This window comes from Gorilla gorilla, chromosome 11 (genome assembly GCF_029281585.2).
Source record: "Gorilla gorilla gorilla isolate KB3781 chromosome 11, NHGRI_mGorGor1-v2.1_pri, whole genome shotgun sequence".
NCBI classification, from domain to species: Eukaryota; Metazoa; Chordata; class Mammalia; order Primates; family Hominidae; genus Gorilla; species Gorilla gorilla.
This window is the reverse complement of record NC_073235.2, coordinates 70657671-70672291: the sequence shown is the minus strand read 5'-3', so window position 1 is coordinate 70672291 and position 14621 is coordinate 70657671. Positions and strand designations below refer to the sequence as shown.

The window sequence follows — 14621 nt, the reverse complement described above, 5'->3', positions numbered from 1 at the left end:
TACCTCTTGGAACCAGCCTTCTGCCACCCCCGAGATGCCATCCCAGTTCCATGTAGACCTTCAGAAAGGGCTCCTCTTCAGAGGTCAGGGTCCCAGCCCTGCAGGTTTCCTCCTAAATGTGTAGAGTCTAATAACCCCCACCTCCTCCCTTTGATTCCTACAGTCCTACCCAAGGAGTGGTATCTGCTTCCTACAGCTTCCTGAGTAACTCTGTGTTAACTCAGTCTTTTCCATTCTCTAGCACCTGTTGAATAAGATCTTCGTATTAAATAATATGTCGCATTACATAGTATTGCCTTCATTTTCCTAATAGCCGCTGACTGATTAATTTCCCCAAGCCCTAGAATCCTGGCAGAGGTGTGGCAAGAGAAGCTGATACGCAGGAGGGAACCATGGTTCTCAAATCTAAGGATATGGGTGAATTGCTGGAGAAGCTAATTAAAAATGCAGATCCCAGGCCTCCAGTTGCAATAATTGTGATTCAATAGGTTGGATATAGGGTTAAGAATCTGCTTTTTAAACAGACATCTTAGGTGTGGCTGATGTAGTTATCCTCTTCCTGAGGCTTTGAAAAAATCTGCCCAAATCCAGGGCCTTCCCATGGGGTTATTTCTTGACTCTGGAGTTGTTGTACTGGGGCTTAGACACCAATTTTAATTTTTTTTTTAATAGGGCGTGGGCTGTGGATATGCAAATAACCTTTGATTGAAGACCACCAAGGTTGTATATTGCCCCTGGAGGCTGAAAATCCAACCCTTGTTTAGCCCACAAGCTCTGATGCAATTAGCTGGGAGAAAAGAGCTTTTCCCCCTAACTAGGTATTGTCCGCATGTCAGGCCCTGCACTCCGTTGTGTCCAGTCAGAGGGATTCCTTTTTCTTATTTATGCAAAGCCAACGTGCCTATAGCTGCAAAGAAGGGATGGAGTGGGACTGACCTGGAAGTAGGGACTGGCTCTTCTTTTTGCATATAGAGCCCTTCCCATTTACAGGTGGCTTGAGGTTGAAGCAGTAAGGAATCAGAAGCCACCACCACACCATACATATTCAAACCAGGACACTTGTGCCTTTTGGCCTTGCCAGTGGGTGTATCCGTTTATCTGTGTGAATAGCAATAGACATTTCTTTGTGGAATGTTTGGCTTCCATTTGGTTGATTTAATCAGTAAAACAAGTGGGTTTTGCTGGGAGGAGGTGGATTATCCCTTCCAAACAGAACAGGAAGTTTTTCAATATTGCCAGATCGTTGGACTTTGAGTTTGCAGGGGGCAAGGACTTCAAAGTGACCGTTTACTGACTATAAAAGTCAGATTTTCTCTGTAGGAGTGTGTCCAGCCTACAGTCTAGTGCCTGATGCAGTGTTCCCTGACACGGATTTCGAGGGCTGTTGTGGGCTCTTGTCTGTCCTTCATGTTGTTGTTTAGTGTTTTATATCATCTCTCTATGCTCACATAGAATTATTGAAGTCCCTAGTTTATATTAGCCTGCCACATTTCGTGTGGCCCTACATGCTGAGCAGGGGCCAGTGGATTCAGTTTTTAAAAATTGAAATTCAGATGGAACATTGCTCTTCAGAATGAGCTCTCCTATGAGACCTGACTTTAGAATTGAACTGGATGTTCTGCAAATCAGAAATGCCTGAAGGCAGAGAGCTTCCCTAGGCTTGTACCTTGAAGTTAACTGCCACATCCCCCACAGCGACCTACTTAGAGATAACACATTGAGTAAAAGTGCTCTTCCCCTTGCTTTAGGTTATATAGCCCACCAATGCCTGCTCTCCTCTGTGTAGACCCAACTTGGAGCACACTTCACCTGCCTTGTCTGCTGGTGTCTTCCCCAGTGATGGGCTGATGTGCATTCCATTCACTTAGCCAACACTCTTGGAGGCCTCCTGTGTTCCAGGTGGAAGGGCTGATTCTAGGAATAATAAGGCCGGAGGAGACCGCTCCACAAGCATAGAAGTTCTAGGATGAAGTAGGTAGAGAGTCTCCGCCTGGGAACGGTGAGGAAGTGACTAATTCTCCTTGGAGTTGTTCAAGAAGGCAACATCTCAAGTGATTCATTCATAGCTCGGGCGGGCTAGGTTGTCCTCTCTTCTCCCTATACTCCCGATCAAAATGAAGTAATCTTTTTCTTAAAAGGTAAACAGCTTCACTGGCAGAAAGGTTATGTGTTTTACGCCAGGTTGCATGTTCGTCAGTATCAATATTAGGACTAAAATCCTACAATAGAGTTTTAGCTTTGAGGGGCTGAACCTCTGAGTAAGTGCTCTTGAGACTAATGTTAAATGTTTTTGTTTTTGTTTTTAAACCGGCAAGCAATCATATTCCCAGAGTGATTTTTAAAAAAATCTATTGTGTTTCATTAAGAAAACAAAAATGCCTAGAAGTAAATTCCAATATTAATCACGTTGAATTAGATGGAAATTAGAGTCTGTTCTTTTTTAGCTCCTTATCTCACACATGCAACTCATCTGGTGGCTGGCTTGAATTTACCTAGACTCCCTAATAATAATTTTCATTATCATTGAAAGTTATTACAATTAGTAAATTATTGAATTTCTTTATATTAGGTATCCCAATCCACATACTTTCTGTATGTTCAGTAAGTGTACTCACTGTAGGGTTTTTTGGTTTTTTTTTTAGTTGTTGCTTGAGATGTAGCTTGTGGTCCAAGGTGAGTTTATTTACATTTGTTCTGGTTTGATTCCTCTATCTCTTTTAAAATCAGAACCGAGGACTACTTTTTATTTTTCTGTGGTATTATCAGATGGTTCTTGATGAGGTATATACAAGGGCTGCTTGTCTTCAGTGAGGTCTGAGACCTCTAAATGTTTTAACAGGCTTTTTCAGGTAAGATAGTTTATCCAGGTCAGTGGTGAAACATAAGTACATTTCACTGAGTGGCCATTAATCCACCTCATCCTACTGTTTGCTTTTTATGTTTTATTTTATTTTATTTTATTTTTTTGGTAAGCTCTAAATCTTTTCCAGCAACCCTGGAAGGAGGCTCTACTAACTTGTTCTTTTGACGGAGGCAGAAGGACAAAACTCAGTCAGCTTGGTGGTGACACAAGCCAGGTCACTTAGGAGGGTCACCAGTTTGTAGCTGCCTTGAGAAACATGGTCTTGCTGCACTGGGCTCAGTGGAGGCGAGCGGTTTGTGCACTGTTATCCAGACAGGCCAGCAGGAGCGTCTGTTTTATAAGTTAATGCGTAGGGCAAGTTGTGTGTGTCTCACCGTTACTGTTCTTTGTCTTTGACTTGAGATTGCACTGTGCACATGTTCCTGCCACATAGAATGCACCAGATGACAGAAGAGTCACTGTGATAAGGTTTTCTTTCTGTGTGAAATAGTAAGACGAGGAGGATGGTGACATGTAGTAGATCAGTTTGGGTCAATGTGCCGAGTACATGCTCATACTATGTTGAACCATATGACATGAACATTTTTGATGTAGAAAAATGGCAATTTCACACTTGCAATCTAATAATTTAAAATTGGGACCATCAAGTAAGGAAGGGTGTACCTTTGAAGGCAAATAGCAGTAACACACTCAGGCAAAATAACAGTCTGTGGTGAACTTTTATTAGACTCACAATGCTTTTATAATTAAAAAATTAATCGTCAACCTTATTATATTAGGAGATGTCACACAGAATTCTGGATTTTCAGCCTTTCTGCAAAATTCTGACTGTCTTGCTATGCCAGGTCAGCGATCTCAGATGGTGACAGTTGGCTGAAGCAGAGTGGCACTTGTACTCCTGTAGAGCTCACATGTGTGTCCATTCGTCCAAGTCCTCTCCTGGCCAGCTTCTGGTCCTCATGTGACTGACTGGCCTGTGGGCTTTGAGGTTGGACACATGATATAAATAGAGCTCAAAGAGTAAGCTGGGGAAAGGCAGGATTAGAATAAATCAGCTGAACCAAAGCCATTTGTTTTGTTTACTATCCATCACCAGCTAGCACCTCTAAAAAGAAAGCCTGAGCCCACTCTTGACTCTGTTCACTGGCAAAGGACAGCTGAGCATACTTAAGGAGTTCTTGCACATGCTAAGAGATGGTCAAACTCTTATTAAAGTTCCAACTTTGTGCTTCTCATTTAAATATAATATGGTGATTAGAACTTCCTTCCAGAGGCCATAACTAATGTTACAGGATAATGTGATGCCTTGAAAAAAATCTTGCCATTTATGGGAAGGGGTTACTGGACAATTGACGTCTTAACTTTAACATAAAGTTCTTATGGACTAATTTTTTTTAAAAAAGTACTAGATGTTTATTGCTACATTGTTCATATGTGGATGAAAACTAGAAATAAAGGGGATACTCATCAACAGAAGGAGGGCTGAATAAATTATGGTACATTAATACTATGAAATATTACGTGGTATTAAAATGACAGATTGACAGGACACCAGTTGACCTGGAGGGATTTCCCTAAGGAGCAACGCTAGCTAAGATTTAATTAGTGCTTACTATGTGCTAGGCACAGTTTCAAAGGCTTTTTGTGTGTTAACTCATTTAATCCTCACAACCACTCTATGAGTGAAGTAGCATTATTGCCATCTTACCAATGAGGAAACTGAGGCATGAAGAAGTTAGGCAAGTCATCCAAGCATAAGCAGTTAGTATGTGGCAGGTCTGGGATATGAACCCATGCAATCTGGATTGACATAGATATTTTAAAATAACTTTTTTTTTTTTTGAGATGGAGTCTCACTCTGTCACCCAGGCTGGAGTGCAGTGGCATGATCTCGGCTCATTGCAGCCTCCACCTTCCGGGTTCAAGTGATTCTCTCACCTCACCCTCCTGAGTAGCTGGGATTACAGGTATGCACCACCACGCCCGGCTAATTTTTGTATTTTTAGTAGAGATGGGGTTTCACTATGCTGGTCAGGCTGGTCTCAAATTCCTGACCTTGTGATCCGCCTGCCTTGGCCTCCCAAAGTGCTGGGATTACAGGCGTGAGCCACCATGCCCGGCCTTAAAATAACTTTTTAAGGTTAGATATCAAAGTGCATTATACATGACAATCTTTGCTATGGAATATTAATTCACAGCTGTTTCTGAATTGGATTGTCTCTTATATTTTAAACTCTTACGCTCATCGTGCTGTATCAGACTTTAGAAATCATTTAGTTCTTTGGTTTCCAAATTTAGCTCTCCTAGCCTCTCTTTTAAGCCAGTCAAATCTTCCTGGTGCTAAGCAAAATGAAACTCAGTTCTGACCCTGAGCCACTTTGCCCTCTTTTCCCTTGGGTGCCATATGAACAGTAGATATAGTTTACCTCCTTTATGTCACAGATGGAGAAATGAGTCCCAGAGAGAGAGCCTAACATTTATTGAGTTGATGTTTTCCAGGGATGTGAAACATATTATGTTATGAAGCCTTAAAGGTGTATTTTATTATGCCCATTAAGGAAGCTGAAGTCTAGATAGCAGTTAGGTCGAAAGTCACAGAGGGAATCAATACCACGTTTGGATAGAATCCCTGTCTAACCTTCTTTTCAAGGCTCCTACTAACCTAAGATGGGAACTACAATGAGCTACCAGAGGCCTTTCAGTTGAATCTTGCCATTTGCTGTTGACTTAATCAGGAAGCTTCTAAGAACTTCTAATTAGTATGGCATTCTCTGCCATAGGTGTTAGTGGAAGAATGACTTTGAACAGACATTTCAAGGCTTTTGTATTAGTCTGCTTGGGCTGTTGTAACAAAATACCATACACTGAGTGGCTTAAACAACAGAAATCTATTTCTCACAGTTCTGGAGGCTAGGAAGTCCAGATCAATGTGCTGACCACTTCAGTTTCTGTTGGGCTCTCTTGCTGGCTTGTAAACAGGCACCTTCTCGCTGTGTCCTCATATGGCAGAGAGGGAAAGTAAGCTCTCTATTGTCTCTTCTTGTAAGGATACTAATCCTATTGGACCAGGGCTCTGTCCTGATGACCTCATTTAACCTTTAATTACCTCCATAAAGGTGGTAATTATCTGTTAACTGTATCTCTAAATATAGTCACATTGGGGATTAGGGCTTCAACATAGACATTTTAGGGGAACACAGACATTCAGTCAACAACAGCATTTTAGTCATCCCTGTTAACTTCTGCAGAGGAAGTGATCCTATAGAAGGATTTATTCCACTTGAAGCAGGAATGGTCACCTTTGGCACTTTATTATCTAGTGAACTGCCTGCTACATGGCAGGGATTTAATTACTGTTTGTTGATGAATTAATATAAGCAAATATCTTTTTGCTGCTTTTTTTTGTGCCTAAAGTTTTCTTGGAGCTGTTAAGCGTGTTCTTTCACATTTAGTGATCAGGTAGTGATGTTTCAAAAAGGTTTTGCTTTGGTAGGCTCTAGGAACATTGCGTCATGTGATGGAAGTACCACTAAATTAAGCATAAAGGAGTAGGTGCCATGTAACAGAGAGGGCAAGGAGAAGAAATCACGGAAAACCTGGGTTAAGGAGAGTTGCTGTTATTAAACAGAAAATTTAGGTGTGAGCTTTGTGACAGGACAAAAAAGGAAAATATGATGTGACGTATTTCTTATTATCTGTTAAGTTACTTGGGAGGAAGACATTTTTACCCTAGCACTAAATGCAAAGAGGAAGTTATTGTGTGAGTCATGGGAGTAGGGACTTTGAACATACTGTTGAAACTGCATTTGACAACAGTAGTGATTTTTGCAAAATAAACACTGTAGTTTTTCATGTTAATTTCACATAGACCTTAGTGAAATGCAAAGTTATAATACTAAATTATATTTCCATGAAATATTTCTTTGGATAACTGAAAGTATAAAATGCAGGTATGCAGTGTTCTGGTTATTTACCTTAATACCAGCAGCAGTACAGAGGGGAAAATGAGAAGAGGTGTTAACTAAAGGAAAAATCTGCATCATGGTAATGAACGTGAGCAGTCTCTTACCTCTGATTGCCATTGACATAATCACTATCTAAAACTTCCAAGTAGCTGTTCTTAGTCGGGAATTACTTAGCAAAAGTGAATTGAGATAGAGTGACTTAAAAGAGTGAACTGAAAAGATTTAAAGCCGTGCCCACTTAACTTGTGCATATGTGCATACAGGCCATAATCCTATAGAATGATTTATTGCACTTGAAATAGGAGTCAGGAATAAAATGAGAAATTCATAAAATGTTAAGAACTCTTATTCCAAAAGGGGTGCATGATACTTCATTGAAAATATGCTACTAATGTTAATGAGTCATGTGTCAGTATCATATATTGTTCAAAATAAATACAAGGTGCTGTTCAGCATAGTAACTGCTCTTATTTTATTTCATGTTGCTAACACTTGTCCAATTCCTGTATTTACAAGCCCCACATTTTTTAGCTTCCTCTTAAACTAATCAGCAAAGTGCATAAAAACCCTTAAAGCAAGACAGTCTTGGTATTATTTCTAAATGTCCTTTAGAATTATGCAGTTAGGTCACCTCCTTTCCTTTCAAAGCATGGATTTACTCTAATCCTGGGAATCCTAATCTAGTACTAGCAGACTTCAAACTTTTGATCATCACTTACAGTAAAACATGTCATACTAAAGCTTGGGCGTAAGTGAAACAAAAGTTTCATAAAGCAGTTTTTACCCTTAGTACATTCTGATGCTTCCCTTAAACAATGCTGGCCTCCACCCAGTAAGTTGATTTCGTGACCAGTGGATCCTCACTGGCAATTTGAAAAAACACCAACCTGGTGCACAGAATGGTAGATAAGGAATAAGGATGCCTAGGGTCCTAATCCTGTGCTTTCCAATTGCTGCAGGAAACACATCCCTATCCTTCACAAGACCCTGTTTTCTCATTCATAAAGTGAGGGGGTTGGACTTGATGCTCTCTAAGGTGCCTTTCCACCTTTAACTTTGTTCTTGGTCTCTTCTATAGTTGAAGGGAAATCTTTGGATTTAGAGTAGAATCTCCCAAACTGTTTAATGAATGATTAAATCCATCCATGTTGTGACAATGATCTCAGGTCACAAAGCTTCATAATTCTGTCTAGAGATGAGAAGTAGCCAGTTGTTCCTTAGTCAGCTGTAGTTGTAAAGCAGTAACAATTCTCTAGTTGTAAAGCTTTAATAAAAGATTTTTCTCACCACCTACCCCTCCATGTTTTTAGAATTCTTATTTTTTGTTCCTTGGAGGTTAGGAGACTTTTACTGTCAAGGACTTAACTATGAGAGGTATCTCTGTATTACATATGCTTGTTTTGTCCTTTCTGGGAATTAATTTATTCTTTCCTGTTTTTGAAACTCCTTGATTTGTGAATGTTCTGGAATGTAGATTAAGGATGGAGAAGCTGAGCTGGGGGGAGATTTATTGCAGGTAGAGCTGAGGATGGTTTCCCACCAGCAGCTAAAGATGTTAGTTGATTTCTCTGCTGGGTACCAGGCCCAGTGCTAACCAGCTGCATAGCACTTTCTCTGCGGCTCCCTTCAGTGATAGTGTCTTGTTCCGGAGACTGGAAAATATACTTGGCTATCAGCAGACTTTTTGTATTGTTTGGCTCTGCCATCTGGACCATTCTGGATTGAACCCAGTGGGCTGTGATCTGCAGGGCCAGTGAAGCCAACCTAGTGGGACCTGGAGTAGCAGCCAATGGGGTAGCAGCTGATGGATAAGCAGTGAGATTAGGGAGAGGAAGGCCCTTTGAAGCAACCTGACCATAGCACTCTCTTCCCAAACAGCTCTAGCCAGTGAGGCTCATGCAGACCCTCATCTGGGTTGTTTGTCTTCTGTTGAACCATATAGGATGGAAGAAAGTTTTTTCCTAGCAAGGCCAAAACAAGTGAGGAAGGGAAGCATGTACTCTGGCTTGTGGGAAGCAGAACAAAAGCACACATCTCGGAGTCTGGCAGGCATGATGCTGATACTGGCTCAGGTACTTATTAGCTCTATGTGACCTTGGGCAAGTTTTCTGAGTCCCGGTTTTCTCACATGTAAAATGAGGCTAGTAATAAAAATGTACAGGCTCATAAGGAGTCAAGTGCCTACTGTGCAGTGGGTGGTCAGTATGTGTGTGTGGATTTTCTTTCCCAGTGAACACAAATTGGGCTTCCCTGGAATGGTAGTCTTTAAGTTGGAGACCTGGGTTTGGAGGAGTAGGGTGATCTGCTGGGGTTGCCAAGTTGGGGGCCAGACCTGATGATGAGGCCACAGGGCAGAAGAAAGGGCAGAGCTTCAGCCCTGTAAACACCCATTTGGGCCCTTCCTTGGGGTGGGAAAGCCCTGATTCGCACTAGAAATGTCATGCCTTTCTATCACATAAATTAGGAAGGCTAATACTGATCTCTCTTGTTGCTAAATACTCCCCTGCTTTCCCTTTTATGATGCTATTTGATGAATCATTTGAGAAGTATTACCTGAAGAAAAACTTTAGGGAGAAAGATTGTCACCTCTGACCACCTTTGCACAATCCTGAGTGCAGGCTGTTTCTGTTGTTGGCTATCTTGCAGTGGTAGAGGATTTATGTGATGAGAATGGCATTTTTGGTATTATTTGCAGAATTGAGATGCCTTAACCTGAAAACCTTTTTGCCCCTGTGGAGTATAAAGCCGATTAGGAGTTCTTTTGTGCTCTGCCGCAAATCATTACATGTCTACATTTTGCTCTTATAAAATATGGATAATGACATGACTCTGTCTCTTAGGAGTCTGAGTGCATTAGCTAATGATCATGAAACCTTAGAAATAGAAAATTTATATGAATGTCAAGAGCTTTTGTAATTACACATTTGCATCATTTTGCTTGGCATCCTTGAAAGTTGTGCTTTCAACATGAGAATACTAGGGTTGATTCTTGTTTTTCTCATTGTGGAGCAAGCTCTGAAGAAATAAGCCCAAAGAGTGTTCAAACATCAATTATCTCAGCTTCTCATGAAAGCCCTGAAGTAGCTTAGACCAGAGTGGTTTGGTTTGGTTTGGGCTGAGGTGGAAGAAGAGCTTGAGATATTTTAAAGGCACTCAAGCTAGAAAGTACCAGGAACTGAGAATGGAAATGGCTTTCATGCAAGGTTGTATGTAGATGCTCATGTCCCTTGTCCCCTGTGTCCTCAGACATACATTGTCTGGAAAATGCAGGTTTTTTTTCTCCTCCAGATAATTATTTTAGGATTTAAGAAACTCTTTAAAAAAAAGATGTCAAATGGTAATGTTCTGAATACCCTGAGTAGAAGAGTTTAAAAAAATTGATCTTTAGGAAAATAGTTACAGATAGTAACCTCACAGTGTGCCATTTGATCGCTGATATTGTTTTTATTTCATTGCAGGCAGTGGAGCTACTGCTGTGGTTCAGGCAGCCCTATGCAAACCCAGGCAAGAACGTGTAGCAATAAAACGGATCAACTTGGAAAAATGCCAGACCAGTATGGATGAACTATTAGTAAGTAACAGTGCAGGGAATACCTGCTGGTTGCTTTTCTTAATCTATAGGTATATGGGGATGGTTGGGAGAAGAGCAAGGTGTTATCTCCAGTTTTGACATATGCATTTCTTGGAAAGCAGCCCCTACCACTTCCTCCTCCCCAGATTAATGGGACTGTACCTTATGATTGTGTTGTATAATGAACACCTTCCCTTGCTTTGAGAAACAGTATTTTGCTCAGTTCGAATAATCCCAAGGTGAGAATGGCCTCAGCGTTGGCACTCCACTTGCTGTATCAAGGGCACACACTGTGGCGTGACCTAACATGACAGGATTACTGACTGCAGTTTTGGATGGTGAGCTTCTGGCCCTCCATCTAGAATGTGTGACACAAATGGAAGTTGTCCCCCAAACTATTTGTTGGTCATTTTAGCTTTCATAAATTATAGCATCACACAAATTTGAGTTATTTTTTTTTAAATGCTCTGTAGCTTGCATTTGGCTAATGAGAGGAGTTTGTTTTTCTTAACGTGGCAATTTGTACTTCTTATTCTAAATGAGTACTTTATATAAATAATTGGAGCTTGTCAGTGTGGATATGACTATAGTAGCAATGGTTGGTTGAAGGAACATTTGCTTTTGGCTTAGCTGACTCATTATTAAATGAACAGCTTGGCAAACGGTTATTAGTTGCCCGGCAAACTGTGAAGGGTTTGAGGGTTTAATCTCATAAATATCGTTGTTGTTCTACCGGCCAATTTTCTTTTTTTCCCTTTTGGCCATTTATTTGAGGATAATAGAAAACTGCAGTGGAGGAGTTAACTGATTGGTTATCCCACACTAATCCCAGTACAAATATTAGTCCAGTAGCTCCATACAAGCTACAAAGTATAATGACAGTTGGCTGCAAATGAAGAAGCCTTTTGTTACAGTCTACATTGAGAATGGAATGTCATTAACAACAGCTTTTTGTCTTTACTCAGAATATAGCTTTTATTTTAGGCTTAATTACAGTACACTATAGTATAAATTAAGTACAAGGATAAAGCTGTACTTTTCCAGATCTGTTTGGCCTTACATTTTAAATTAGGCTACACAATGCATAGATTTCATTGGGTTTTATTGAAGCAATGGATTGCCGGCTAAAACTCAGAATAGAACCAGGGCTTCCACAATTTAATGTTAATTTTTGAAATTTGCATACATTCAAGGCTTTTAACAGCCTTGAAATTTCAGCTGTGCTTTGCTCTTACTGAAATTCCTGCTGCATGCTACTTGTCTGTTGCTTGCTATCTTAGTGACCAGTAATATTGTGCCTTTGTCACCCAACCAGTTTTCAAGGTCACTTTCTCTGAGTTGGAAAATGCATTTTATAAACTGTGGGGAGAGTTGGGTCCTGCTTCTGCCACTAAACTTGTTTTCACTTTAGTAGAGTTACACAACAGCTCTGCGCAATTTAAAAAGAGTTGAATTGGAAGTTTTCTTCTAAGATCCCTTTAGGAATCCTGAAATTCTGTGGCTATGCATAAGTGTACTTTAACATTTAAAAAAAAATTTGGAGTATGCATTTAAATATATGTACTGTTTGGATGTATCACTCAATAATTTGCCAATGATAGTTGTGTTTTTGTTTTTTGTATTTTTTTGAGACAGAGTCTCACTCTGTTGCCCAGGCTGGAGTGTAGCAGTGTGGTTTCGGCTCACTGCAACCTCCGCCTCCTGGGTTCAAGTGATTCTCCTGCTTTAGCCTCCCGAGTAGCTGGGATTACAGGCATGCACCACCACGCCCGGCTAATTTTTGTATTTTTAGTAGAGACAGAGTTTCGCCATGTTGGCCAGGCTGGTCTCGAACCCCTGACCTCAGGTGATCTGTCCGCCTCGGCCTCCCAAAGTGCTGGGATTACAGATGTGAGCCACCGCAGCTGGCTGATACTTGTGTTTGATTGTGGTATTCTGTTAGAGGTCTCAGCCATTTTTTTTGCCATTAGCAGAATATTGATACAGAATATGTGTAAGGCTTGTGTGTACTTGTGCCTGACAGTTCTGGAGCCTGCCTTCTGGTTTGATGCTATGGTCTCTAGTTTCTACCAAGCCCTCAGTTGCCCACAGCCTTCACGTTTCCCTCTGCTGGCGTTTCCTCCACAGTGTCCAGTGATGGTAACCGTGTAAGCGTCTGGGTGGAGGTCAGCAGGGAGGCTGGTCATTCTGGTTTCTTTCCTTTGTTTTCCTGGAACCAGTAAGCATAGCAGTGTCATTTGGAGCTACTTGTAACTTAGGTAGAGCTGTCTATCTAAGGACTGGTGCTTTTGTGGCTTTGTGCTTTGCTCCATTCGTCTGAGGTCTTAGGATTTATGAGTTTGCTTATTAGGAGTTAATTTATTTTCTCATTCTTATTTTCTTTCCTTAATGCCCGTGTTGCAATAGAGTATAATATATTTGCATTATTTATTTTTCATTTTATATTGATTTATTGCTTTGATGTTTCCTTACCCTTGAATCTTTGACCTTTTGGTGTGTTGATATATTTAGAGAGGGGGGAAATGGCTATGGTTCTTTAGGATGTTCAACTCCCAGGTCGTTTTCAAACAAAAATAAATAGAATTTACAGAGTATAGCCTGCCTGATTTGCCAGGCTTCTGTGGCCCAGTTATTGGCACATGAGATCGTGTGGAGCACAGTTGCTGTCATCTTTTCAATGTCTAATACTGCTGTTGCTTGCACTTTTATTATTTCAGAGGGCTCACATTTTGGCAGTGTTTGGACATCCGGTATCCTAATAATCCTTTAATTCCATGAGTATGTATTATATACAGGTCAGTGCACTGCATCATCTCACAGACTATGCCATGTGTTAACTGGAAACCACTAGAAGAAACAATGGCCACTGGGATCTCTTCTTGTGAGAGTGTTATGTCGTAGAAATCACAATTATCAACTATTTGTTGGCCACTGGGACATGTTTCTCCCTTGATGAAACTGTATCACCTCCTGACCCCCACTCCCAGCTCAGCCCCCACTGACTACCTATCCCCGTCCTGTCCCCACTCCCTTTGTCCCATAATAAAGGGGGATTTACACACACAGGTCAGAATTGATGGCACACAACAGTTTTAGACAGCTGGTCCAGAACTCGACTTCTTTATGTGGTAGGGGCTGTCAGTTGAGTTTCCTGTAGGTCACGGAGCTGGATCCAGGGTTTGCTGAAGAAGGAGTCAAGGGGTCATCATTTCTGAAGGGAAGTGCTAATTACAGTGTCAGCTTCTCTGTGAATAAGGAGAGGAAAAGAAGTGTTAGATGAGCTCATTGGTGCTAAATAATTGATGATTCAGATTTATACTGTTGAAATGAGTACTGTAATATTCCGTAAAGATAAGTTAGTTACAGATCAAATAGGCATTTATTTATTTATTTGGTAAATACTGAGTTTCTGTATTATGCTTAAGCCCACCAAAAGGATGACTTTTGGGTGTGTATATGAGAGTACAAGGCTTTATGCCCACTAAACATTCATTTTAGTTTAACAGCAATTAGATTAGAACACTCCCAAATAAATGTTTTTCTTGGTATGATATGAATAGGAATTAATCTAATCCTTTTTTATTTATTCTTTTGAATTTTCATGTATGTTTTGGAGTTTGGCCTTTTAACTGTACTCTGATCTCTGAAGGTATAATGATCTTAGTGTTTAGTTTTCCAGGAGCCAAGGATATGTTCCGGTTTGTTCTGTATTCCTTACTGTGCCAACATAGATGCTTTGATAATTTCTGAAATTTGTTAACCCCACATTTGTTGTTAACTGCACATTTGTCAAGCCCATGGTGGTGTAAATGACTAATTATAACTAGTTTAATGCTCTCTAGGAGATACTTACAGTTTTAGAGCAGAACTTGTTAACACCAGAATTATCAAACCCCCTTAGATGCTAGGCACTGACTTCGGTGATGGGAAAACAGAATGGATTCCTATTTTGGGGGGAGACCATGGACTAGTGAATGAGTCTCTTCATTTTTGTTTTGGGTTGGTGAGATTTTTGAACTAAGGGATGTTTTTCTGGACCTTTTGTCTTTATTTGCCCAGAAATGGTTTAGCAGAGACTAGACAGTTTACTTTTGTCTAATATGTATTCCCTTGAGGGAGTTCCTGCTTTCCAATAGGAATTTAAGATTTGCTCAATGGGTCTGACCCATTGTCTTGCAAACTAGTATATTCTGTGTCAAGATGGCCTTGAGGTTTCCTGCAA

General features: G+C 40.6%; 1 protein-coding gene across 1 annotated transcript in view; it reads left to right on the top strand.

The window, feature by feature from the left end:
* The window catches only part of STK39 (serine/threonine kinase 39), a 293318-nt gene that overhangs the window by 55495 nt on the left and 223202 nt on the right, over positions 1-14621 (top strand). Inside the window, exon 2 of the mRNA XM_004032736.5 lies at positions 10287-10399. Coding sequence (XP_004032784.3) covers positions 10287-10399 — 113 coding nt within the window. The remainder of the gene's footprint in view (positions 1-10286; positions 10400-14621) is intronic.